General features: G+C 49.9%; 2 protein-coding genes across 4 annotated transcripts; both read right to left on the bottom strand.

Moving 5' to 3' along the window:
* Nucleotides 1-230: 230 nt before the first annotated feature.
* nek5 (NIMA related kinase 5) lies at nt 231-16,959 on the bottom strand. 3 transcript variants are annotated; one of them, XM_029258183.1, is made up of 21 exons: nt 16,821-16,959; nt 16,275-16,410; nt 15,996-16,092; nt 15,743-15,840; nt 14,544-14,627; nt 13,408-13,478; nt 12,693-12,779; nt 11,139-11,193; nt 10,444-10,644; nt 9,385-9,451; nt 8,863-8,990; nt 7,085-7,344; nt 6,832-6,910; nt 6,425-6,544; nt 5,735-5,815; nt 4,833-4,931; nt 4,405-4,518; nt 3,514-3,712; nt 3,298-3,417; nt 2,770-2,884; nt 231-2,663 (listed from the first exon to the last, which is right to left on the bottom strand). In XM_029258183.1, exons 2-21 carry the CDS (start codon nt 16,395-16,397, stop codon nt 2,390-2,392), a joined length of 2,472 nt encoding a protein of 823 aa, XP_029114016.1. In that variant the 5' UTR covers nt 16,398-16,410; nt 16,821-16,959; the 3' UTR covers nt 231-2,389. The 3 variants fall into 3 exon arrangements, with proteins under 3 accessions (XP_029114016.1, XP_029114017.1, XP_029114018.1); XM_029258184.1 differs by lacking the exon at nt 5,735-5,815; XM_029258185.1 differs by lacking the exon at nt 12,693-12,779.
* A 939-nt stretch (nt 16,960-17,898) lies between these two features.
* itm2bb (integral membrane protein 2Bb) lies at nt 17,899-27,095 on the bottom strand. Its single transcript, XM_018739891.1, has 6 exons — nt 26,819-27,095; nt 19,900-20,031; nt 19,605-19,814; nt 19,342-19,452; nt 19,085-19,235; nt 17,899-18,479 (listed from the first exon to the last, which is right to left on the bottom strand). The coding sequence occupies exons 1-6, from the start codon at nt 26,903-26,905 to the stop codon at nt 18,391-18,393; spliced, it is 780 nt and encodes a 259-aa protein (XP_018595407.1). The 5' UTR covers nt 26,906-27,095; the 3' UTR covers nt 17,899-18,390.
* Nucleotides 27,096-27,103: the final 8 nt, after the last annotated feature.

The following is a 27,103-nucleotide window of genomic DNA, read 5'->3' as shown; positions in this document are numbered from 1 at the left end:
TAATGCAATACTTACAGAACCAGGTGTGAGGACTAAGGTTACCAGGACCTACAAGGTGTTTCCCTCTTGTGTTGAGGACCTGATGGGTCCAACACCACCTGAATGTACAGGTGGTTCCTGATTTACGATGGGGTTACGTTACGCAAAATCTGTCATAAGTCGAAAATATCGCAAGTCGACAGTGCATTTAATACACTAATACACACCTGTGTGTGACACACTGGGAGATGCGGATCGCTGTCGCTGCCCAGCATCATGAGAGAGTATCGTACTGCATGATGTTAACCTGGGGAAAAATCAAAATCCAAAATTTGAAGTACCATTTCTACTGAATGTCTATCGCCAGCTCACCATCGTAAAGTCGAAAAAAACAGAAGTCGGACCATCGTAAATGGGGGACCATCTGTACACTGTAGTGGGAAAAATCTGCTGGCTAAAGGAGCTCATGGTGATCACTTCATGAAGGGGATGTGAGTCAACGTCCATCATGGCTACTGGCTTCCTCCTCATCCCTGCCTCGGTCGTTACCTCCATCGAGCTGGGGGTCAAAGCCATGACAAATCCGGCCTTCTTTATGAGCTTGCAGGAGGGTGGGACAAAACCAGACGTCAAATCTAGAATTTGCAAAGCAAGAACGGCTTTCCTGCAGCTGAAGAACATCTGGAAATCAAAACATGTAGCATTCTACACGAAGGTCAGGATTTTCAACTCGAATGTCAAGTCTGCTCTTCTGTATGGAGCTGAAACCTGGAGAACAACAGTGGCCACCATGAAAAAAGTCCAAACCTTTATGAACACCTGTCTTACAAGAATACTGCAGATCCGCTGGCCAGAAACCATTAGCAACACAGACGAAGGAAGGATGGAAGGAAGGATGGATGGATGGATGGATGGATGGAAGGCCTTTGCAGATGTGATGCCCCCCAACATACATCAGCATAAAAGACACTGAAGACCACGGCCTGGTAGAACATGTGAAGAACTTTCCTATGTAGATTAAAGGAGCTTCGTAGTAGAGCTTGCTCTGTCCTTTCTGATACAGCACATCCGTGTTATGAGACCAATCCAGGCTCTTGTTGATATGGACCTTCAGGCAGGAGCACGAGTGAAGAGCCTCCACCACGCACCCTTAGGCGCAAGGGCTCTGGAACACGGCGAAAATCAACCACGAGCTCCACCGGTGCATCTACGGTCCTTCTGAAGGACTTGTCCCTCAGCTGGGATGGCAGGGTTGTACCGACAGCCCATAACCCTCACTGTACTACTGCCTTTCTCCATGTGACAAGAAGCCCTGTGGAGGATGTAGATGATTGTATCTTTCACACCACTATGGGCCTGACTGCGAACTGCAGGGGGTCCTTTATGGCAGGAATGAAACGTCCTAAAAATCATAACTGTTTCAACATCCTTTAAGGGTTTAGATATACAGGGTTTATACACCTTATTGACCATTTACTTTTTATGGTGCAGACACTGCAGAACTACTGTAAATACCTGTGTAACTTGGGATAAAAAGGTGTTCCATGTTGGCTTTGTCACCTCAGGGTAACTTTTCTTACAATTATGTACGCATTGATACAGCTGGGTAATTTTACAGGAGCAAATTGGGGTAAGTACCTTGTTCAGGTACTACAGCTGGAGGTGGGATTCAAACCTGCAGCCTTTGGTCAAAAGGCAGCAGCTTTAAGTTGCTTTTAATAACTCACTGTTAAGAATTGCTTGTCCAAGTCAGGGTCATGGTGGTCCAGTGCCTATCCCAGGTGACCAGGAAGCTACAGCACACACACACTACAGGCAATTCAGAGCCACCAATTCACATTTTTAGACCACAGCAGAAACCCATGGAAACATGTGAAGAACATGTAAACTCCACACAGACCAAGCTGGATTCGAACCCGTGCCCAAACGGCGCAGGCGCTGTCAACACGCAGCCCTTTTACATGGAGAAGCTCGTGGCAGCATTAGTGTGACGTTCACATCTACTCCCCCTGGTGGCGACGAAGCGAACCATCAGCACAAAAAAAGGAAGCGCAGGAGGGAAGGAGAGAGAAGAACAAAATGACATTAGAAATGGAACAGGAAACCAGCAGGTTCTGTGATCCAACCCTTGAGCGTCGAAACGAAAGCAAAATTCGGCACTAAAGAACCACAACCGTTTATGGCGTGTGGATCCAGGGTAAGAGTGAGGAATTTGAGTCCATCTGAGGATCTCCTACGTACTCAACTCCAGACGGGCAGATTGAGGAAGGAGCGGTGTGCGTGCGTGGATGTGTGTCCTTGTGTCACAGTTACTCTGTCTTACACGCACACTGAACAGGGCTAATCTGCCGCTGCACCGAAATCTCCTTCCAGCACCCAGCAGGTCTCCCTCTCGGTCCCCTGCGTGTCCTCACAGTCCCGACTCAGTCCGCTCCGTCTCCGCCGCCTCCGCCTTTGGGGCCTCGCGGTCTGAGGTCGGCACCTCCTGGCTGGAGGGCGCCGTGCGCGGCCCCGCGGCCCCCTCTTCCCGCTCCCTCGGCTCGGGGACGAGCCCCGGTCCCCCATCGGTGTCCGGGCCGCCTGGGACCTCCGCCCCCCCCCCGGAGGCCTCGTCCACGGAGAAGTACTTCCTCATGGACTCGGCCACCTCTTCCCTCAGCTCGTCCTCCGATTCCTCAAAGTTTCTGGGGGAAGAAGAGATTGAGGGGAAGGGTCGTGATGTTGACCGCAATGGATCCACCGTCCTCTGGGTGGCAGAGTGGTTGTGGGGGGTGATGGGGGTCGTCTTACGTGTCATCGTCATCTGACCGTGGCTCCAGTCGCTCTTCATCCACATCTACATCGCAGCCTCCCTCCTCCTCGGTGTCCTCGGCATCCGGGTCCGGCTGGCTTGGCGGGAGGGTTCCTGAGGGGGCGGTTAAGGGACAGCGTCAGTTAACAGGGGGTCGTTTTAGAGGAAAAAACATTTTCCCCTGTTCGAAGTAGAGTTTCACAATCTCTGCTTCTAGAGCATCTTCTTCCAGTGCATTCATTCGTCTGACACTTTTCTCCAAAAGCGACTTACACTGATTTACCCATTTATACACCAGGGTAACCGGACCCTTTCAGCGCAAATACTTTGGTCAAGGGGGCGGAGCTCAAAGCAGGCTCCCTTCAGTCTAAAGGCTGTGGCTTTAACCACTGGAGCGCGTGCTGCCCCTGAGCCTGCTGGGAGATTCCTACACGTGCAGCGGAGTGCGGGGGGGTGAGGGACGCGGGGGTCCGGGGACGAGTGACCCGACGCCGTGCAGGTTAGGGTGCTACTGTGGGTCACTTTACCCGAGGGGGCGGGGGTGCCCGTGCTGCTGAGCGTCGCCTCGGCGAGGGCCCGCAGGAGGGTTTCGGGGGGGTCTTTGCGCCACAGCCTCCTCTGGCCCGCTGCCCCCCCATCCTCTGCTCCTGTACCACGCATACAGAGACACGTGAGCTGGGGGCGAAGCCGGCGGGCAGCGCCAAGGTGACCACGGTAAGGAGCGGGGCGGGCCGAGGACTCACCCGGATCGGATCCGCACGTGCCGGGACAGACGGAGGACACCTCCATTTCAGCGAGAGCGTTCAGCAGGGTCCGGGGCGTCTTCTTGCTCCACCTCTTCCTGCGCTGCGCCTCTAGCTCCGCCTCCGCAGGGGGCCGTTCCCGCAGCCCGAGCTCCTCTCCGGCCTCGAAGGTGAGCGTCCGGTTCAGCGGATCCATCTCCTGGAAGAACGCGCGCCACTGGGCTCGTTGCGGTCATGTGACCTGCAGGGGGTTCTGCGGCAAACGCTCGTCGTACGGCGACTGAGCTCAAATTACCCCGTCGTAGCTACCTTAGCGGTGACCTTTACTACGGTCATGTCCCGCGTTTTCTGAGATACCAACAATTCACAGCTCATCCCTCGTAAACTGCAGTTTCCTCACTTACCTGTTGCCTGATTTCTGTTCGTGGCGGAATGAACGCGACCTGTGTTTGCTCGCCGAGCCCCTAGGTGACAATCAGCGTTTCTCATTTGAAATAATAGGTGTGTAATGAGCAGTTCCATATGTTCCAGGTGTAAAAATAAGTGAAACCGAAGCTGTGCTGGTTAATCCAAGTAGGTAAGTAGAATCAGGGGTGTAAATCACAGTAATTTATTAATTTTACATGTTTATCTTAATAATTTATCCAGGAATAATGAGCATCCCTGCAGGGTTCACACACTTCGAAGCAGAGCTGTGTATTGCTGATCTTCTATTGGCTGTGACCTGGTGGTAAAAGTGACTTTGGAGTTGAGAAGAAAACAGTTTACAAAGATTCCCAGCGGGGAGGCAGTGCAAACGCCACCTCTCCTGAGATCGGAACCCATCGCCTCCTGGACGCAGCCGTGACGCTGCGATCGCTATGCGTCCTTGTCTACCGGCGTCACTCGTACCTCCTCCTCCCGCTCCTGCTCTTCCGCCTGTCCTCTCTCGTCCTGAGCGCCCTCCTCCTCTCGGTCCCCGGGCGCGCTCTCCTCGTCCAGCAGGACCTCGAACGTGATTCCTCTCTGGGTGGAGGAAAAGCCGCGTCGGCACGTGCCCGTTCTCGTCCCGCTTCGGGATCTGCGAGGTGGGCCCCACCGGCGCCGTGAAGCGGCCTTCGCCGCAGGGGCCAAGCGGTACGGCACCGGCGGAGCCCTGACCCTCCTCTTACCCTACTCTACCTTCCCTCTGTAGTTCCTCTCAAGCTCCGCCCCCTTTCGCCTCTTCCCGCACACCGCTTCCCTCGCGTCTCTCACAGCTTCCTTATGGACGCAACGGTATCGACAGCGGAGCCGTCATCATCTCCGGCAACATTTCCCGCCTCGCCTCCGCGCCTCACCTGAGCAGCCGCGTTCCCGTCGCTCCGCCGGCTCTGGGCTCCGCCCCCGGGACCAGGAGGACTCTCCGCCAAAGGCTGCTCCCTCGCTGCGTCCTGGGGCTGGGGAGGTTAACACACACCACCGATACACTGCACCGCGTGACGAAGATGAACAGGCGGCGCAGGGGTTCACCCGGGGTCACCGCTGGGACCCATGGACCCGCGAGGCGTTCGTTTCTCCAGAGTGACCGACGGCGTTAAGGTGCCTGCTGTGATTTACCCATTTATACACCCGGGTCATTTTACTGGAGTGGTTTCAGGGTAAAGTACCTTGCTCGAGGGTACTACAGCCGGAGGCGGGATTTGAACCAGCAACCTTCGCAGCTCTAACCACTACAGGACCAGCTGTAATAGGGGACCAAATGTAGTGGTTAAGGGAGCGCAAACCAAGCAACCCCCCGGTGCTCATGGGCCCTTAAACTGATGGAAAGACCTAATATTGTTATGGTCTCTCCTTCCATAATTACTGTGTAATTTTAAGGTGTTTACACTGATTTACCCATTTATATACCTACAGTTACTCCTTTATGTGACACTTTTCTCCAAAGCAACTTACAATTGTTTACCTGTTTATACACCTGGGTAATTTTACCACAGTAATTAGGGTAAGTATGTTACACAATGGTACTACAGCCAAAGGTGGGAATCAAACCCGTGACCTTTGGGTCTAATCGCAGCAGCTCTAACCACTACGCTACCGCTCAACTAAATTCAGAATAAGTACCTTGCTAAAAGGTACGCGAGCAGCAGCCAGTGAGATCTGAACCTGCAGCCTCCACTCTGCTCCCTGCTGCTAGGTGTTGCGGTACAAGAGTACCGCGGTAAAGACACAATACGGCACGGCACGGCGCGGCGCTGCGTACCTCCCCCGCGGCCCTCCTCCTCATCTCCTGCACCTCTCGATGGTACTGCTCCCGGATGCGCCGCAGCTGCGTCAGGTACTCCTGCGCACACAGGTACGCTCTCACTACGCACCCCGCTACGCACAGGAGCGTCGTAGGCTACCGGATCGGCACCGGCTTCCCCGACGCGTCGCGCGCACGATTCGTCCCGGAAAACGGACACGGCGTCTCGCTGCCGGGAGGGCGGCGCTGCCGTCTCGCCGCTCCTCGGCTCTAGGCGTGGACACGGGTTTGAATCCGACTCAGTCCGAGTGGAGTTTGCGTGCCCTCCCCGTGTCTGCAGGGCTCTGAGGACACGTGTGCGTGTGTGTGTTGGGGGGGGGGGTATCGCCTGGCACTCGCCACAGGGACTGGGGGTCATGGGCACTGCTGACATTTCCAGCGATAATGTGCCAGTAAAGCAGAGACTGAGCGCTGTGTCTCCGGACCCTGAATGAACTCGGGTTCCGGAGCCACTGGGACGACGTCTCTGTACACCGTGCTCAGAAATGAGCCTCAGCGACACTAAGCCCCACTTAAGGTGCGCAACCCCCCCATACGCACACACATACACGCACACACACGCGTACACTCGCTCTCCGCAGCTCGCTCTCCAGCCGACGAGGAGCAGACCACCACCACCCCCCGCCCCCCCGAGTCCCCAACCCCCACCTGCTGGTCATCCCGCTTCCTGACCGGACCGGGCCGTCGGCACTGGCTTCGTGGTAGAGCTGGCACCCCCTGTCCTGGCTCTGCATCTCTCTGCTGGTGTGAGGAGGAGGGGCGCAGGCCCTGGGTGGCAGAGGGAGCGGGGGGGCGCTAGTGAGAGAGCGAACGGGAAACGGGGCAGCGAGGCCTCGCTTCCTCACCCCTCGGACCACCAACGCGGTGAGCGCGCGGAGATGAGGGCGACACGCACGAGAACGCTGATCTCAGCGGCTTTTTTAGCCATTTTTCCCGTGCGAATAATTAATTCTGCGCGTACCGCGGTACGACGGGAACGGCGATCCAGCCGCGGATCAGTTCTGCGCCTCTCCGCTTGGCGAATCCCACGGAGGCCGAGCGTGAGGAAGACTCACCAGCTGCTTCTCAGCCCTCAGTTTGTACTGTCTGGCCTCCTGCCTCCTCTGCAGATACTCTTCCCTAGCAGCCGCCACCCTGTAGAACCAGCACACACACACACACACACACACACACACAAAACATGAAACTGAGAGCTCTTTGAACACCTCCTTCACACTCCTGTGAAATCCCGTTACAGTGTAATAAATGAGAGAACTTGTGTGTGTGTGTGCGCTCATGTGTGTACAGTGATCTGCTGAAAAAACTCACAGCTGATACGGTTCTGTGATGTTGGGCTGGTCACCATGGTGACCCCTGGCCTTCCCTGGACCTGCACCGTGGGGGGGAGGAGGGCTCTCCTCCTGACGCCGGCGCTGGATGGCATCGAGCTGGGCGTGGTAGCGCTGGTAGAGCTCGCGATGCTGCTCGTCCTCGCCGACCACGTGAACGTTCGACCGGTCGAGGTCATTCGGACCACAGATCCTGGCTGGTAGCTTCTCCATCGCCGCAGCTTTTGGGTAAACTACATTCTGAGGGGACACGCGGATTCGGACACATGGATTCGTACACATGGATTCGTACACATCGTAAACACACGCGCACAGACAAAGAGCCTGTAGAGCATGAGGACCTACTGCACTGGAGTTTGCATGTTCTCCCCGTGTCTGCATGGGTTTCCTCCCACAGTCCAGAGACAGGCTGTTCAGGTTCCCCCATAGTGTGTGTGTGTGTGTTCCACTGATGTATGGATGTGTGACCCATTAAGTAGTGTATCTAGCAGTGTAAGTTACCACAGCGAATAAGCTGTGTGGGCTGATGACACTACATAGAGTTCATTGGAAGTAACGCCTCTTGAAGATTAATACCCTTTGTTATCCGCCCTCATCCCTCCCACTATAACTCCTTTCATGAGAAAATATAAAAATGATCTTCTAAGCACCCGTTTTCTTATATTTCCCTACGCAACCTGAGAAAAAATGCTGCCAAACGTATTGTAGTCTGTGACACTGCCAACAGCACAGTCCAGATGGGTTACTACGGTATTTCTGCTTTCAACTTAAATATATTTTAGTGCACTGTTGTACTTTATTATTCCAGTTATTTTGATGGATTGTTATCTGAATTGTTTTCTATAATTTTTCGAGACATTTGCCAAAGTTTATCTGGGTTTCCAGGATGGGCTGGAAAACGACTGTAATTTTCCCCATACGGAATAATGGGAAACGCGCTCCCGCTTTTCGTTATCTGCCCCATTTCCTAGGACAAATTAAGGCCGGACAGCGTGGAGTTCAACAGAGAACAGCTTTCAGGGCTCAGATTTGCACATTTTGAAGTAGCCATAGAGAAAATGCATCAAGCCAAGGTCGTCTGAGGTGCCAGAGGAGTGATGAAGAACAACTAGATGCACGTGTTTCTGGGAAAGGGCACAGAACCATTTCATAGGATCTGTTCGAAAGATCATTTACAGATGGAGAACAGGCCGTTCCGCCAAATTTGTGCTGCATGTTGGCAAAAGAATGCTCCAAAATGTCTCCAAGAACTCCTCATTCAGATCAAACGATCTCAGGCACCTCTTGCTGCTGTCAGGTGTCAACAATCAGAGAGCCTGGACACACTGAGGACTTTGTGGGAGGTCTCAAAAAAAGCATGTCTGAAGTTTGCTGCAGGTCACCTGAGTTTACAATGTGACATTTGGCACGAGGTGGCAGATGAGTCATGCTGCAAACCAAACACTGTCTATGAATGTGAGAACATCATCGCAACGTTAGAAGTGGTGGTGGGAGTGTAATGCTGCGGGGAGGCTCTGCTGTTGCAGTGTCTATGGTTATATGTGTTTATGACGTGTGTTCATTTCTGGGAAACCCACTGTTGAGCCCAGCGGTAGGCTCACTTTTTCCACCCTAATTTCCAGTCTTATTTATTAACCGTGGTCACTTGAACCCACTTACAGCATTTAATGGAGGACAGGACCTAAAGAGCTTCCAAAACTTTCCATGTGGAGCACTTCACATCACAGTATGTAGAATATAGAATGTGTGGGACTTTACTTTATACTCCGGTTGGGCGACACAGGCTGCAGGTTTCCACACTTGTCTGAGGGGTTCTTTCCTCATGGGGGTCCCAGCTTTGGTGCGAGGAGCAGACTTCTCTCTGGCCCTTGGTTTTGGAACCACCTCTGCAGATCACAGTTTAAAAAGAGTCTCAGTAAAGGAGATGTCGTGTGTGAGATTGTTATTAAATTCAGCATCATTCTCTAAATCCTTTATGGGTATTTGTAGAGGAGTTTTGCTATTTATGATACTTGTTAGGAGTCGACTGACCAGGAGCTAAGCTTGTGTGATGCAGGAGATCTCTGGTTCAGGTGGAACCAGGACTCCAAAAATGAGGTTGTTCGGACCTCATGGACGAGGGGAATGGATGCTGGATGATATAGTCAATTAACCCCCAGACCGTTAACCAGTTGCGGTGACCAGGTGTGGTCAGTGCGGCCCTAGTGATGGGTGGTACCTTCTCATCATCACAGCTACACTGAGCCCTAATGGGGCTCGAACCCATCCCAGTCAGTGTACCTGGAACCTGTCCCGGCTGGAGCTTCTTTCTATGAGACACAATGTGGCTGAACTCATCTTTGATTATCTGCGAAGGGAGAACAGAGTCAGGGAACTGCATCTCATGGGGTCTCTCCACCTCCAAACACAGGGATACAACCTCTTCTGCACATCTTCCCAGCTAAGCGGCACAAAGGTGTTAACAGACTCCCACTAAGCGTCACAAAAAAAGGAGTTTAAAGAAATTATGCGTCTATCCACTTAACTGGAATTCAGTCTTTATAATCCTGTGTAAATGGTGAAATGTCCACAAATACTCCTTACAAACGTCACTTACACTCCTTATACACCAGCTATTGTATAGGGGCTGGAACTCTGCTTCCAACTCACTTTTTCCACTAATTGAGAATCAGTAAAATTTTAATAATAATAATAATAATAATGATGATGCCCTTCAATTTATTCAGAGGTTGGAGTTTGTAAAAAATCTTGGGTACAGCTGTAATTTCTATTTTTACATCACTCTATTAAACTTGTTTACATGCAGCTACATTAAATGTTAAATATTTAAAACTACTAAAAATAAAAATGGTGTCTCTGCAATTGTCTCTTCAGTCCTGGCTGTTGACTCGTTCAAGTGCATCATTCCTTAACTTCCTTCTGCTTTCAGGTTTGTTGATCACCGATACTTTGGTAACCATGGTGACAGGACACCTTACTAGCCCTACTAGAATTGTCTCCACAAACTCCTGCTGAATTCCAGTTGTTGTCAGCCTGTGTCTGTTCCTCATGTTGTTATTGATCAGCGGCGCTCAGGAACACCAGATGGGAGCTGTGGAAGCGAGTTCGATAAGGTCGTCCCACACGCCTATTCTGATTGGGTGCTTTTTACTGCAACCTATTGGCTGGACAATACGGGTTGCAAATAGACAGGTAATGCTTTTTTTTTTTTAAATTTAGGATTAAAATGTTTGCATCTTTGAAATTTTGCAGCTCATTAAAGGAGACGCAAGCATAATGTTGAACAGACTTCATAAAGAACACGAGTCTTGTTAGAAGTGGGTGGGGCCAGAACCTCACCTGGGCATCCAGGTGTTTCTCAATGTGCTTCTCCAGGAAGGGTCTCCCGAGCATGGAGTTGACCGAGGGCCGGTCGCGGGGGCTGACCTTGAACAGCTGGGTCACGAGGAGCCGCAGTTCGTAGGAGTAGTGGGCCGCGACGGGGTGGTAGTGCCCCCTGCAGATCTTCATCACCAGCTGCCTTAGATTGCTGCCCTCAAACTGCAATGCGGGTCTCAGATCACTCAGGCTTTTTAAAACTGGTGCGAACATCCACACACACAGTCTGAACCGCATGTCCTATACGGGGTCGGGGGGAGCCAGAGCCTAACCTGGCAACGCAGGGCGTAGGGCCAGAGGGGGAGGGGACGCACCCGGGACGGGACGCCAGTCCGTCGCAAGGCACCCCAAGCGGGACTCGAACCCCAGACCCACCGGAGAGCGGGACCCGGTCCAACCCGCTGTGCCACCGCGCCCCCCGCAGGAACACATCCCCCCTTGGTATTTCAAACCTGAACTGTATTTTGACTCCAGACGCCTGTGGCCGTATGAGAGCCCTAGGAAGGAACACGCAAGTCGCATATCTTGAAAAGAGAGCACATCACCTCTATTGCCCTTTACGTGACACACGCACAGCTCAGGTGTTCAAAATGAACCCGTTTACCCAAAGGACAGAAGGTGCAACATGTTTTTTACACCCGTGAAGCGGTACTTACCGGGTGTTTGAGGGTGCAGAGCTCATAGAGAACACAACCCAAAGACCAGATGTCCCTGGGGGTTCAAAAGCAGAACGGTTACCGCACGTACTCTCACAGATTCTATAATTTACACCGATTTACCTATTTCTACAGGTGGGTGTTTTTACTGCGCCACTTGCAGGAAAGGACATTAATTCAGGGTATTGCAGCAGAAAGTGTGATTTGAACCCGGGACTTTTGGGTGAAATCTCTAAGGACTACGCCACCTGCTGGCGCTGCATAATTACATGCGCATCCCATATCCTGGTTTTATATATGAAAGGTCAAAGGTCAGTGGCTCAATCCCATTTTTAGGTACCAGGTGGCTGCTTCCCTCCGAGTGTCGCATGTGTACAGCCCGGCAAGAGCACGCACGAACTTTCTGAACCACTTGTCCCATACAAGGTCAGGGAGAGCTGGAGCCTAACCCGGCAACATAGGGCTGGGACACACACACAGACACACCCAGGACGGGACGCCAGTCCGTCGCAAGGCACTCCAAGCGGGACTCGAACCCCAGACCCACCGGAGAGCAGGACCAGGTCCAACCCACTGCGCCACCGCATCCCCCCCGGCGAGAGCAACGCAGCCCATTCCCACCCGGGTCATTGCGTGTTCCAGCGATGCAGGGGGAGTGGGGACCTGAACGACGAGACCAATCGTGTCCCTTAAGGTAACTGTGTGTTAAAGTAATATATTTATTCGTGTCACCTTTACACCTGTTTACATTTCATCCTGCCTTTCACGCTATTACTGCGGCACTGACTGTGTTCCCTTCGATCTTTACTACTTTATACTTATTTGATTACTTTCATCTTGTCCCGTCTGGAATGTGCGCGTGAGATGTGCGTGAAAGCAGCACGCCAAACTCCTTCTTCGCGTGAACACGCGTGCCGAGTCGTGCCATCCGTGTGCCCGGCGACCCGCATTTGCCCTCATGTGCTCCTGATGGGACTCTCTCTGTGTGTGTGTGTGTGTGTGTGTGTGTGTGTGTGTTGGAGGCAGTGTCACGCGCTAACACGGCAGCCGTCGCAGGCCGTGAGCTCAAGCGGAGCCTCCCACGATGCCTTGCTGCCGCTGCGGGCCCTGCTTCGTGCGCGGTCGCGCCGACGAGGGACCGAACTCAACAGCCTCGGGCCTTGTGCTTCGCAGGGTGCAGAAGGACGACGGCTTGTTTTCCGCTCGCCGCTGACAGCCACTAAAGACAGGAAGCGCTTTTTTGTGGGGCCCATTATTCCTGCTTCCTAGGAACAGGAATCAGCCCCTCCCCGACCAAGCAGTGCCAGGGATCTCCTCTCATAAAGAAAAAGATGCGGGTAGATGGAGAGCCGTGACGAGAACTGGGAGAGAAAGGGAACGCAGAGGAAGGACAGGAAAGGAAGGGTAATGGGGGACCGCAGTGGCAGGGGTAAAGGGGGGCGACCGGGAGGAGGGAAAGTGCAGAAGGCCACGCCCCCTCTCATCCCATCCCATCTGATCCGCAGGACCGCGGGCAGGAAGCGAACAGCAGGTCGAGATGGGAGAGATACGCACGTCTTATTGTTGTACGGTCTCCCCTCGCAGATCTCGGGAGACAGATAATAGGGGGTTCCCACGCACGTCCTGGCCATCTCCATGGTGCTGGGGGGGGGGGGGGGGGGGGGGCAATAAAACCATCAACCGCAGTCGTACAGTATGCGAGCGAAGGGCAGAGAGATGGACGCGCTGACCCCAAACCGTTAATTATACAACCGTCATTTATAGCGCCTTTATGGTATGAAAATGGACGGCAAGCGTTCCGGTGGCACAGAAAGGAAAAAGCAAAAAAGAAAACAGGTTCAGAAATGAAAGTGAAAATAATAGTGCTGCATGACAATATAATAATTACACTGCACCCTATTTATAGCATAACTGTTGTCCATTGTTATTAGACGAATAAGGAGTGATGACAGTGAAACAATACCATCACGTCCTGTTATACAGGGTGGGATTCATGCATGTTAATTCTTTATATATCCTTTTGCTTTATATGACACAGCGTAAGGGGATTCGACCGCGGACGAGGTCGTCGGAGCGGAGCCCCCTCTGCCAGTCGAGGACCACCAGGAAGTCTCGATATGTCAACGAGCTCCACTTGAGACACCACACTATTGTTCTAATGTGAAAGTGTCATTCTGATTTCACTGTGGAGTGTCTCTAGTGCGCAGTTACTAATACTGTGGCTGTGGGGGATGGGGGGGTTGGCGGGACGAGCGCTACAGGAACGCACTTGTTCAGCATTCTTGCGATTCCGAAGTCGCCGAGCTTCGCTTTCATCCCATTGCCGGTGAGGAATATATTCTGTGGAGGAAGAAACACACATGTTGACACAGGTCGGAAGCCAGACTTCCTGAAACGTATTCATTTATCTGACACTTTTCTCTAAAGTTACTAACTGCATGGAGCTACTTACAATTATTTAACCATTTATGGTGCTGGGTAATTTAACTGCAGCAATTTACAGTTAGTACCTTGATCGGACTGTAGCTGGAGGTGGGATTCAAACCAGCAGCCTTTGGGTCCAAAGGCAGCAGCTCTAAACATTACATTACCCGCTGCCCCCTTCATAGATCCAAAGGGTACAAGACTGAGGTAGGAAACATGGAATGAAACATGAATGAGAAAACCTAAATTGTTGGTTGGTCTCCTAAATCCTGGCCCTGTAGGGTCATGGTTTGTGTAGAATTACTCTACCCTAGTTTTGTTGGGTCACGGTGTGAGGAACTACTCTACGCTGGTCCTGTAGGGTCATGGCGTGTATAGAGCTACTCTACCCTGGTCTTGTTGGGTCATGGTGTGTGGAACTACTCTGCTGAGGTCCTGGAGAACTAATGTATCTTAACAGTTCTTCAGAGGTCTGTCAGTCTCTCTTTCCGGATATTATCTTTAATGAGGACTGAACTGCAATGGCCAATGAGATGGCTGAAGAGCTAAGGGTTAAGGAGCTAAGGGTGCTGGCAGATCCCTCCCATTCCTAGGAACTCTGACTAAAAGCCCTTCCCATGGCGGGCCAGAGGGCTTCTTTCCAGTCAGGCATGGCCAACAACACTCTGTTGGCTTACAAGACGGTCAAAGGATCTCAACCCCAAAACCTAGAAGACCTGATCACTGCCTACACCCCAGTAGGAGTGCTGAGCTCCTCCAATTCTGGCTGCTTGGTCTTCCTACTCACAAGGGTCCCAAATCAAGTCTGCAGATTCTTGGAACGACCCCCTCTCTGTCCCTCGGAGCTGCTGGATCCCTTCCACATTCCAGAAGGGTCTCCAACCCATCTCTCTGAGAGCCACCTCTCTCCTGATCTCCCGAGATCTCCCGACAGCTCCATAAATGAGTCCACTTTACCTGTTGAACTTGAGTCAACTTTACCTGTGCTTTGATGTCCCTGTGTAAGACCTTGCGGTCATGGATGTGTTTCAGTCCCAAGCAGATCTGCACAAACCAGTCCACTATCTGTGAAGAGAAGGGAGAATCCACGTTTCTAAAATGCTCTCCTTGTGCCTCCACCTCTTTCCTCTGTAGCCTGTTTGGAAGTTTTGAACATCGTTATGCCTGAAATGTAGACACTGTGGAGCACTTTTGAAATGACACTGTTCCTTTGTGTGTGTCTCTGAGCGTGTGTGTGTGTGTGTATGACAACATACACTATTGGCCTATAACTGAACACCGGCGCTACTTAACCAGAATGTTAACGTTATGTTAATAATCAGTTATTCCCTGGGGCCATAAGTTTGATCGTAATTCCTTTGTTTACCTCCCGGGTTTTTTTGTTAACTCTGAACTGTATCAAAAGTCATTTAAAATAACTGGAAATAAAAATATGTTGTCTCTACAAACTGTCGAGTGCTGTTTACTGATTCAGCCTATAAATATATGCACCGTTCCTATCTGGTTATTGATCACCAACACTAAGGAACAGCAGGCAGGAGCTGTAAACACTGCTGAAGTGAGTTGAACGACACTCCTTTCCTGCTCGCGTGCTCTTTACTGCCATCTATTGGCCCGGAGGCGAAACACAGGTCCTGTTTGCTCTGCCAGAGACAGAAGTTAAAAAAAAAAAAAACAGAAAACAGCGCTGCTTGAAAGTGTGCGAACCCCACAGGCACGGCCATTATTCTTGTATAAAATATTAAAATAAACTTGGAAAATCTAAATGTTAAATGCTAAAATAAACACTAATTTTTTGAACCTGTACTACTTCCTTGTTTCTACTACACACACAATTTACTCTGAAGCAACAGGAAAATGTTCATATTCCTTTTCAAATTCATAACTTGACCATTTTTTAAAACGAGGAGCCCATGTGCTTGCAACTCTTTCCACGTAAAATATAGCTGTGAACATTTTGGCTTTTCTGTCAGTGTATGTGTGACACGATCAGTCGGTGCCATCATGATGTCCAGTTCCTGGTGATGCTGATGCTGCTTTGCAACCACTCTGTATTCAGGGCCTAATTACATTTTAAAAGCATCCCAGCAAACCCCGCGTGTGCAGATGTGTGTGGAATGCCACATAATTAATAAAAAATGTCCTGTGGTTGCGTCAGCCATTGTGCTTGCAACAGGTACCTGACGCTCAGTGAACAGGATGCCCCTCTGCATCCTGATCCTCTTCATCAAGTCTCCTCCACTGCAGTACTCCATCACGATATAAAGAGTGGACCGCTCTGCAACAGTAGGAGAAACGCATGGAGCTCACAAGTCAGATCTCCCGGAGCTCCAACCAGGATGCTCCACTTAGGCTGCATGCAGAGAGCCTTTGAAGGACATTAAAAATTATGATATCTGGGGACTTTCGCTCTGCTCAGTCAGGCCAACAAACCCTCAAAGGACATCAGAAATGTTACGATGTTGGGGTGTTTCATTTTTGCCATCAGAGTCACTTCCTTCCGCGAGGCCTCCTTCTCCTTCGCTGACATCTGAGCGCAAAGAATTAAAACAATAAAACAACCAAAATAAAACTAAATAAAAAACAGAAGTAATCAAGTCTCCCCTACAGCTCAATTTGAGCACAGGGGGATACACAGAATCGAAAGAACTGATCAGTGTAAAAGTTGGATGGATTACATGGATTTCAGCTTTAATTTCACTTCTCACACACCTTCCTCATGTTGATCTCTTTCACCACACACTCCGTGTTGTTGCTGTCATCCTTTGCTCTCACTAAGAACACTTCTCCAAACGCTCCTTCTCCAATTTTGCGAACTACCCCATATTTGTCCATATCTGTCAGGTGCCTGGAGGAGGGAAAGCTCTCAGAACCAACCCAAAGGCGGCCGTAAATCGTAACAGAAATAATCAAACTGTCAGTAAAAAAGCCTCTGGGTGGAGGCTGCAGGCTGTGCTCAGTATTGGATGCTAGACACCACACTGGACTGGTTCATCTTCTGCTTTGACTGATGCCCCAGAAGCACTTCCTAATCATGTTACCCCTAACATTACAGCTGCTTTTGTTTACTTAAATGAAATATGCAAACTTCATAACATAACATAACGTAACATAATTCTGCTAATTATGCCTATAATTCAGTTCCAAACAGTCATGATCGACTTTTCCATCTCCGTTGCCATGGCAACCGGTACACACAGGTACGCTGACTCTGAGCTCCACCTGTAATTCGTTTAAAATATTAAAAGTTCCACATACCGCGCTGACGTTCAGCCCGTCCTTTTATATTTCCGGTACAGAAGCTGATCTTTTGGGGATAGGGTGACATATACTTAAAAGAACCAGAGGCAAAACTTCCATAAAAGTATGACCAAACGCGGCTATAGCAAGAAAATTCGACGTAACACACTGTGACAGGATACTGAGAAGCAGAGCGGTTCGGGAATTGTAGTTCAGACTAACACGCCTTAGTAACGTAAAAGGGCGATAGCTATAAAAAACACTGGGAGTTGTAGTTTAAAAGAAACGCTTTACACCAATCATAAAGCTCTCATGAACAGAGCACTCTGGGACTTGTAGTTTCAGTACAGCTCAGGTAAAAAAAAACCGCAAAAGGTGACGTGTTGAACTTGGAATGTAGACTATTGTGTTGGAAAAACATGGACATAAATGCACCAGTGGGAGTTTCATTCTTTTAAATGCAGATCAAACTTCAAAATGCGCAATTTTTATGTACCTCGTGTTTATTTCGCAGAGACGCCGAGATGACGTCATCCACGAAGAATACTGTCGACTGACAGACATTTCAGGAAGCAAAATTCCTTGCACTAAATAAACCAAGTCTATTATGATTATTATAACCAGGAAAAATACAAGACATGAGTCAAAACGGTTGGGTTTAAGATTTATTTTTATACTGGTGTACTTTTTACACAGTGGTTATATACAAATTAGTACAACAGACTTCCAGAAGGATTAAGATTTCTTTAAATGAACATATATAGATTTCAAGAAAAAAACTTCCAATTTTAGTTTCCAAATAGAAAGCATTAAGATTTTTTTCTTTTCTCAGAAGATTTTTCATAAAACAAACAAATAAAAAAATCCTGCATGAAAAAATGGAAAACAACATCTTTTCAATTACATCCTAAATATTCATCTTATACATTCTTATTTTAAGACAACTAAACATTATTCTGCAAAAAATACTTAAAATTTGCAGTGTATTAAAAGTTACAGCAGATAATTAAAATAGAAAAATGTAAAACAAAAAAAAAAGGAAGAAAAAATACCCTGGACTAATCCATCCCACAGCCTGGCTGAGTGGCAGAGAATTATTTGCTTCTATGTAAGAACCTTTTAAATTGAAAAGTTTATATATACGCTACAGTTGTTCCCATCAACAATTGAAACAACTTCTCTCAGTTAAGAATGTATGCATATATTCTCTAAATGCTAAATCTTACCTGGTTTTAATCTTACACTAGGACTTCTGTCCTAAAAGGAAAGCACATCAAACAAAAAAAAACCCAAACGAAAGGCTCATACACCTCATCAACATGTACAAAATAACAAAAACTAACATTTATTAGCTTTCTGATGCTTTATATTGCTAAGAGATCAACGACACAGTGACGCGAGAACTCCTTATCTGGGGTGAGGAACATTAGCGAACACAAATACCAGCAAGGAGAGAGAAAAGAGAAACTGAACAAACAGCTAAAACGGGTAAAACAGCTCCACTGCACTCGAGAGTGACGTAAGGAGAGTGGTTCGAGGGCTTGCTGGTAGGATGCGGCGGGGCAGGGTGCGGCGCGGCACGCCGCCTCTACGGCTCGCAGATCTGCGTTTCCACCACAAACTTGTTCTCGAAGTGACGGATCTTGTGGCAGTTGAGAGCCTCGCGCTTCTGCATGCCTGTGATGGGTGGGGGAGACAAGAGCAGAGTAAAGTTGAGCTCGCTACACTTCACCTGGACAAAAAGGTTTTTGCTACCAAACTATCTTCCTAGTGCAGCTGACAAAGGTCCACCTACATGTTAAATTATGTAGCGTATGATCACGATCATTATCCCAAGTGACAACCATTACCATTAGAGGCCACAAATGTGTCCTTTCTTCAGTTTTAAACTTCCCTTTTTGCCTGTGTGTGATACACTACTCAGCTGTATAGACAGGTGAGTGAGTGACTGGTGACATAATCATCGCATGTCGTTCAGAAGGAATGCGTCTGCTGACCGAATACATGTACATGTGGAACCCCCCACCGAACTCTGGACCCGCTCACACTCCAGGTGTTTCACGGGAGCTACGGGCGAGTGTGAGGCAGATGACTCAGCCGTCGTGTTGCAGCACTTCCCCGAGCCCCCTCCAGCTTGGAAAACCAAAGTGCCTCTTCTAAAGTACATCGTGATCCACCCGTTTGGGTGTTTGCCATGACAGGGCTTTGTGTGTGTGCATGTGTGTGCGTGTGTGTGCGTGTGTGTGTGTGCGTGTGTGTGCAGGCGTGCTGCGTTTATTCACCGAGAATGGTGTCCCTGCGCTGTAGCCGGTACGTCTCTTTCCCACGGCAGAGGGTGTAGATGAAGTAGCCCAGCTGGTCCACATTGTCCAGCCGCTCCGTGACCATCATCTGCTCGTGGATCAGGTAGGACTGCGGCAGGTATGTCCCAGCCTGAGCGGGACAGGGGACATGAATGGTATTTTTGAGCACCTGGGGAGAACACGACAAGCTTCGGAAACGTGGCTGTTTGCCGGCCTGGTCGGGGCCCGAGGTTTACCTTGATGTTAATGAGCAGGTCCAGGAAGTCCCTGGGTGGCATCACGATGGATGTGTTCAGGGGGATCACGTAGCACTTGTTCAAGTTGAGGTCCAGGTATGCGGTCAGCCTCTGGAGGAAGAAGAAGCGGGACTATTTCTGTACAGCAGCTCTGAACGAACATGATGAGGAACGACTGCAAACGTTTCTGCGCTTGAACTTCTTGCAACTCTCGGAGTTGGATGGGAGCCACCAAGCAGGAGGCACGTGTCAACCGTGCTCACCCGGTTGAAGTCGTGGACGATGTCGGCGGGGTCGCTGTCCGTGAATTCGGGCACGGGAACGTTGATGAGCTCCACCTCGTCATCCTCCAGCACACGAACCTTCTCCTGTATCTGGCGCAGCTGCGAGGGCAGTGGCGCTTCCACCTCCTCCTCCCGGATCATGAAGTCCTCTTCCCTGTACTTCACCCCGCAATAAAACACCTGCCCCTTCTGAGGGGGCCCAGGGAAGAGGTTATCCACAGGGTTTTTGGGCAACGCCATTCGCTCGAGTCGTGTCCATTGGGCCACTGCTCACCTGCAACACGTAGTATCGGTACAGGTAGGCCCCGCCCACGACGACTCCGCCAAGCATGAGTGCCAATCCCAGGCTGAGGCACCAGCACCAGGCCCTGGACTGCTGCCGGATGAGCACGCCATTCTCCAGGTCCTGGGCAAGGACACAAACATGGGAGACACGCACGCACACACACACACACACACACACACAGTAGGTCAGGCTGCAGCTCTCAGTACAGAGGTTCCACACCAAACTATGACACACCTGTGTACTCAACAAACACACACAAGAGCTTACAGTATATGATCTAATGGGTGCGTCAAGCCCGTTTATATATGCGCGATAAATAAGGCGGACTCAGAATCCCTGCTAATCTCTGCCAAAGAAACACCACCACACACAGAGCACGGAATGTGGGAATGGCGCTGGGCACCAGGACACTGCTGCCACTCATGCCCCCTGGCAGCAGTCCTGCTGCTGTTGCTCAGTCCGTGTTTGTTTACCGGGGGCCTCAAACAAAGGCTTTGTTCCAAGGCTTCTCTGGAACATCTGCGGCCTGAGCTAGAGCAGAGTGAGGGGGTGCACAGTTTCTAAGCCTAGAGCACACCTTGACATTTGCGTTCAAAGTGGTGATGGCACAGTCCTTCCAGCAGAAGAAGACGAAAGCAGTTCATTTTGCTGATTCCCTCTTCAAGGACCTTCCATATGGAACCCTGAGCCAGGCTCTCAGCGTTTATACAACAAGTCCATCAAAGCGTGTTCTTCTGTACACCTTGGCATGCTGGCTATTAAAGCTTTGCCTCACCTGGTCGTGAGAGAGCATGTTGGTCACATGACAGATGTCCCCCAACCTCTTTTGACCCTCTCGCTTTGTACTGCCGAGTCCTTTCAACGTTCTCAGTGATGGCGCAAAGTCAGCAGGACACGGGAGATTCTCCGAGGAGGCTTTCAAAATCCATTAGCCTCACACCAAACAACGCTGTCTCCAGGGGTTCTCATCCTGACAGAACGCAACGTTAGCAAAGCTACACCGTCATCGGGATAAGACTGCAAGAACCGACTGATGGTTGTAGGGAAACCTCAATGTCCTACTGACCTTCTCGTTGGACACCTCAAAAGTCAAAGAGAAGAAGCCAACTTTGTATGTTTAAAGTTCAACTGAGATGCCAAAATCAAGGGTTCAACCATCCAACAACAATTGGGCCCATGAGCAATGGATGAAACTCCTGTCTCAAGCCTGAAGATCACGTCACCATCGTAGACTCATACTGAGATCCATGGCACCCATCCGATGCACCTCACCTGGACTTCACAGGAATGTCAGCGACTCCATTGATCCAACTTTCTTCCTGTCAGTCAACACTGATCTCCAGCTCTTTCTAGCACCTGGTAATTTTTAACAGCTCCTAAGAAAAGCAACCCTTTCATTCCCTTCTATATTTACACCTCAACAGAAGTTTGGCAGAAGCGAGATGATGGAAGAGCAAGGGAATGTACAACAGGCCAAGAGATCATCAAAATTTCCCTGAAATACCACCTTATTCCACTAATTCAATACACACATAATTTTTATTCTTCTTCAGATGACTGAAAGAGTCCCAAATGAAGGAAGAGTTCATTTCAAAGGACTGACTAACTGAATGCAGAGTTCAGGACAAAGAACAATCACCTCTTTGCGCTCCCCAAGAAAATCCACTTAAGGGGATGTAAGTCCTAAAAGGGGAAGTTAAAACCCATCAGACAGGTTGGTAAGGTGGAAACTTCATTAAAGCCCTGGTAAATAGAGTGCCTGGTTGCTGCAAGGACACCCGATACCACATTCCAGCAACTTACAAGGTCAGAGAAAAGAGTCCTTCAAAGGGAGGTGCTTGGACAGGCCCCATGGGCACTGCTAGGCAGACACCGGATGCCAGGGCACCATGATGCTCACGTCCCTTAGAGATGCCAAGTCCGGCCCTCCAAGGCAACCCTAAACACTGACTGAAAGGTGAAAGAGATGGAGGGGCCATCAATTCATCTAACATGGGAAGGGGGATGGAGAGACTCTGGGCTTTAAGAAAGAAAAGAGTCTTTGTTTGCTTTTCTTTAGTGAGTTTGTATGTCACTTTGGAGCAAAGCATCTTCTAAATGAATACATTTATATGAAGAAAGAGCAAAGGAGAGATGGGGATTTCCAAAGACTTTCTAGAAGTAAAAGGTTATCTACGAATACTGAACAAACAAGGAAAGTGGAAGTGGAGAAATGACCTGGTGGGGAATTTGCAGCGCTACTCCTACAGCCCTTCCTGCCTGCTGAATAACAAATAAATGCACCGAAGAGAATATTTCCTGTGCAGTGCAACGCAAAGCCTGCTGTAGTCAAGGTGTTTCCTGCAGTCTGTAACCTAGCTTCCTCGGCCGGACTACGAACCCGCAGCCTCGAGAGTCACTTTACTACAAATGCGAAACTAGCGGAATCACCCTTGGCGTTCAACACCTAGCAGAGTCTAGATGCTAAACATTATCATGGACGCCATGGCAACAGACACACATCGGGCTAACCAGTACAGACCAGCACTTCCGAACCTGTTCCTCGCCACTTCCAGGTCTGTTCCCGACAATATGGACGAGATCAGAAGTGGATCGGATGAGGGACTCTAGGAAGAGCAAGGGAGGAGGACTGTGCGTCTGTGCGAACATCACTTGGTACAGGAAGTGTTCTTTCTTTCTGATGCTGCTGTTCTGAGGGCTGTAACACAAAATTTCGTTGTATTGCGTATAATAACAATAAAGTATCTGATCTCATTATCACACTTTTTTGTTTAACATAGGTAAGTACGTTTTACTATATCAATTTAGGGTGAATGATTGAGGCACCGGGTTCCAGTCCACACTGAGTGAGCTCCAAGCACCACGCCACCTGCTGATGTACTATGGCAACGCTACAGGATTTAACCTCCCCTGCAGCCCAAAGTGCAGTGATGTGGGGTTAAGATCCTGTCTGAAGGGTATAAATACATTATCGCTGCAAGGACTTACATTTACATTTATTCATTTAGCAGACGCTTTTCTCCAAAGTGACGTACATCTCAGCAAAAATACAATTTGTGCATCACATTAGGATAAAGGGAGACACGTTGCAGACATGTGATTCTTAAGTAAACCTAGTTTGTTTCTTTCCACTTTATGCATCGATGTTCATCTCATGAGTAGGTGCACAAAACTCAGGATAGATGAATCCCGATCACTTGAATACATTGGCATTTATTTATCAGACGCTCTTCTCCAAAGCAAATTCCCATGAACTGTGTGGTGTTATCAGCCCACACACCTTATCCACCATGGTGACTTACACTGCGTCACTCATCCATACATCAGTGGAACACACACACACACACTCTCTCTCTGTCACTCACACACTATGGGGGAACCTGAAAAGCCTGTCTTTGGACTGTGGGAGGAAACCAGAGCACCCCCTCGCAGACATGAGGGGAACATGCAAACTTCACACAGACTGAGCGGGGATCGAAACCACATCCTCTTGTACCACCCAGCTACTTGCTGCGCCACCGTGTCAAACGCGAAGTAGCCGAACTAAAACAACACAGGCCGATCTGGAGGTCAACTGGTTGAACGTGGAACAGGGAAGCCTGTGGCAGCTTGTTCATAATTACTTCCTGAGATACGAATTCTGAGAAAAGGTGTTTTTCTTCAAGGCCATAAGAGGTAGCTGTCCTCGGCCAGGTGTCCGTCAAACCGAGTTCGGTGCCCACGTCTCGTAGAAGAGAACTGGATAATATTCCTGGCATCTCAACAAAACGGTGAAGAAGAAACGCTCCGGTTCTGCTCTACCTGGGGTGCGTTTCCCAGGGGCATCAAAACAGACGGGACAAGAAATGTGACAACTCTATAGATCAACTGCTGGCAGGAAATTATACTTGTAAATAAATTAAGTGGCAGAAATTACATTTAGGCACTCGGCACGTTTCTCCTCCAGAGACGCATCTCTGACGGAAAACAAAGGTGTATCAAACAGCTCAAGAGCTCAAGACAGACAGCACAGCTTGTCCGTCCAATACCACCAGGCTGTTGGTTCGCATCCCTCCAGTAGCTCCTACGGCGGCGATGTTCAAGCAGCAAATACACAGAATCCTAGCAGATGGTGTCGAACTCATTGATGGAGCTGTTAGGACATCAGGAGAGAAGTGTCTCTCAAAGGGAAGTATGACTGTGCCGCAGATTCAAGACACACATCAATCATTTGTTCTGCTTTAGCTGTGTGTGTGTCTGTGTGTGTTGACTGAAATGTGCGATTTTGACAGACAGTGGACTTGACTCCTCCTCGTCGCACCATCTGCTGAGGAAGCTGCTCAGTGAAGGGACGACTGACAAGCTGGTGTGTGACACGGTGAGCAAACACTCCATTCAGAGCACGAGAGAAATCCCTTCACGTGAGAAGAAAACAGCCGTGTGTGTGTCGCTCTCTCTCTCGTCGGAAACTGAAGTCCATAAACACACTGACACTGCGTTCATACGCGACACGAATGCGGTGAAGCCGCGGTTCGACACCGGTTGCTTTCACTCCGTTCTTCTCTCACACAGACAGAGAGAGAGAGAGAGGCACGCGCACCCGCCCAGGTATGTTCAGTTTCACTTCACTTAAAATGGCGCACACTGCGCCTGGTATGTGTGCGCGCGCGCGAATAGCGCGGCTCGTGAATTCGGCGCTCTTTTATCGCCCTTCGCAGCGCGCGCTGACAGCTCCGCCTGCCTGACCGCGAGACTCCTCTCCTCACGAGCGCGCTTTCAAGTTGGACTCGACTAAACCGCTAAGCACTGAAGTAAAGCTAAAATAAACTAAATGGGAAGTAATCTGCGACGGCGAGTTATATAGATGTTTGTGTAATAAATGTAAGCGTTTTAGTACCAAATTCGGCACTGCACAGTTTTATTTGGGTTCTGAAACTCGCCGCGGGCGGGCGAGGCGTCCAACGACAACAAAACGAACACACACACACACTGCTGTCTCCACAGGAGATGCTAAGATAATCTTGTATGTTTCAAAAGTGAAACTGGAACCCGTCTTAGCGGAATTATCTTTATTTGAATAATGTAACAGCGCTGGTGGGGGGCGCGGTGGCGCAGTGGGTTGGACCGCAGTCCTGCTCTCCGGTGTGTCTGGATTTCGAGTCCCGCTGGGGTGCCTTGCGGTGGACTGGCGTCCCGTCCTGGGTGTGTCCCCTCCTCCTCCGGCCTTGCGCCCTGTGATGCCGGGTTAGGCTCCGGCTCCCTGAAACCCCGTATGGGACAAGCGGTTCAGAAAATGTGTGTGTGTGAGTGACAGCGCTGAGGGGAGTAAATGTGTAATAGTGTTTGTGTGTGTGTACATAGTTATGTGCGGTTTCTGATTGGTTGTCGTTCTATTAGTATTTATATTCAGTGTTCGAGCGTGGAATTCTGGGGAGCCCCGGGGGGAACCCCTTAACCATGGGTTGCAGCAGGGGGGCTGGGAGTGACCCAGGGGGATTCTGAAGCGTTTTTGTTAAGACTACTATCAAAAGACATGTGTTGTTACGGGAAAGATTTTGTCTTGACAATGTGTTTTATGTAATGGTTGCTTAGTAACTTTGTTAACCAATTGGTGGAAAATGGTGTTGGGTTTGTTTGATTGTGGATTTTAATGTATTGTTTTGGTTGTGTATTATTGATTATTTAATAAAGTTAAGTTTAGTAAAAAAAAAAGAAAAGACATGTAGGCTTATAATAAAAAACACGTTTCTTTTACCCCGTCTGCCGAGCTGGTTTCTAATTGCTGCGTGTAGGGGTACTACAATAGTGTTTATCTTCGACGTTATTCAATAATAGTGTCCAATTTACACACACACACTTTCTGAATCGCTTGTCCTACAGGGGGTCACGGGGAACCGGAGCCTTCCCGCCAAGTCAGGGCGTAAGGCCGGAGGGGACACACCCAGGACTGGACGCCAGTCCGTCGCAAGGCACTCCAAGCGGGACTCGAACCCCAGACCTACCGGAGAGCAGGACCCGGTCTAACCCACTGCGCCCCCCCTAATTTACATTGTTGCAGTTTTTTTGCTTCCTCATATTTCTGTGCACTCAGTGTCCCAGTACAGTACTCGGTGTCCCCGCACAGTATTAAGTATCCGTGTTACAGAACCGTACCCGGTGTCCCAGTACAGTACAGTATTCACCTCAACAAGTCACTGTATTTTCACTGTGGGCTTCATTAAAAGTGTTTGTATTGCTGCTGTTATTAATATACCTGTGTGCAGCAGAGAACACACTGCGGGGACACACACCAATTTATAGCAGAGAAAACACACACACTTATTGATATAGTAGAGAGAAAAAACACATTAATGTACAGAGTAGAGAAAACCCACTTGCTTATATTGATGTGCAGCAGAGAACACAGCTGACTGTAAGAGAACTTACGCAACGTGCAGTCTTCCTCTGCTGGTCTCCCTCTATCCCTGCTTGTCTCACCGTCTCTCACCTGGATCGGTCTGTCCAACCCTGTCCCTCCTTGCTTGTCTCCATTGGACACACTCTCTGCTGGTCTCCCTGACTGTCCCTGCTGTTGCTTGTCTCACGTGAACTCCCTTTTTCTGCTGGTCTTGCCGTCTGTCTCACCTGGACTCCTTCGCTCTCTGATTGTCTCACCCTAACCCTGTACACCGCTGCGCCCCCCTCCCCCCCGATGTCCGCCATTTTTAAAGCCCCCCGCTCGAGACCACAATTTGGGCTCGACGTCCACGAGCGGAACGCGCACAGTAAACCGAGCCGCGGTCCACAGTAAGCCCACGGTCCGGTGCGATCGATCGACCCGCCGCCCATAAACCCCACACAGATGGACACTGAAGTCCGGGGAGCCGACTGTCCGACTGTCCCCGTGGGGTCCAGCGGGTCTCTGCCTGGAGACGGACGCTGATCTCACCTTCTCGTCCGCAATGAGCGCTTCGCTGCGCTCCTCCTTCTTCGGCTCTTTCTGGGCGAGGGCCGAGCTGAAGGACACCTTGACCATGGTGGCAGCCCTGCCTGGCTCGTTCTGGGGTGGGAAGAAGCGACGATCGGGCTCCTTGGCGCGACTTGTCCGGCTTTCTGCTTCTGCAGATCCTGCTCCCAGCTGACACGGACACGGACTCCGACTCCGTCTGTGACGCAGAAGATCGCCAGGAGTAAACACGGCTTCTGGTGCTCACTACAAGGGGGCGCTGTTTCC

Source organism: Scleropages formosus, chromosome 14, assembly GCF_900964775.1.
Source record: "Scleropages formosus chromosome 14, fSclFor1.1, whole genome shotgun sequence".
NCBI classification, from domain to species: domain Eukaryota; kingdom Metazoa; phylum Chordata; class Actinopteri; order Osteoglossiformes; family Osteoglossidae; genus Scleropages; species Scleropages formosus.
The sequence above is the reverse complement of the archived record's forward strand: the minus strand, read 5'-3'. Positions and strand labels throughout refer to the sequence as shown.

Bases quoted from the DNA above. Each gene is read 5' to 3' on its own strand.
- nek5 (XM_029258183.1), bottom strand. From the start codon at position 16,397: ATGGACAAATATGGGGTAGTTCGCAAAATTGGAGAAGGAGCGTTTGGA. The intron at 4,932-5,734 runs GTACGCAGCGCC...TAACCTCCCCAG, and splicing joins GGAGGAGGGCCGCGGGGGAG to CCCCAGGACGCAGCGAGGGA. The intron at 2,664-2,769 runs GTAAGACGACCC...TTCTTCCCCCAG, and splicing joins CGGTCAGATGACGATGACAC to AAACTTTGAGGAATCGGAGG.
- itm2bb (XM_018739891.1), bottom strand. From the start codon at position 26,905: ATGGTCAAGGTGTCCTTCAGCTCGGCCCTCGCCCAGAAAGAGCCGAAG. The intron at 19,815-19,899 runs GTGAGCAGTGGC...GGGCCCCCTCAG, and splicing joins ACCGATACTACGTGTTGCAG to AAGGGGCAGGTGTTTTATTG. The intron at 19,236-19,341 runs GTAAACCTCGGG...TGTCCCGCTCAG, and splicing joins ACCTGCTCATTAACATCAAG to GCTGGGACATACCTGCCGCA.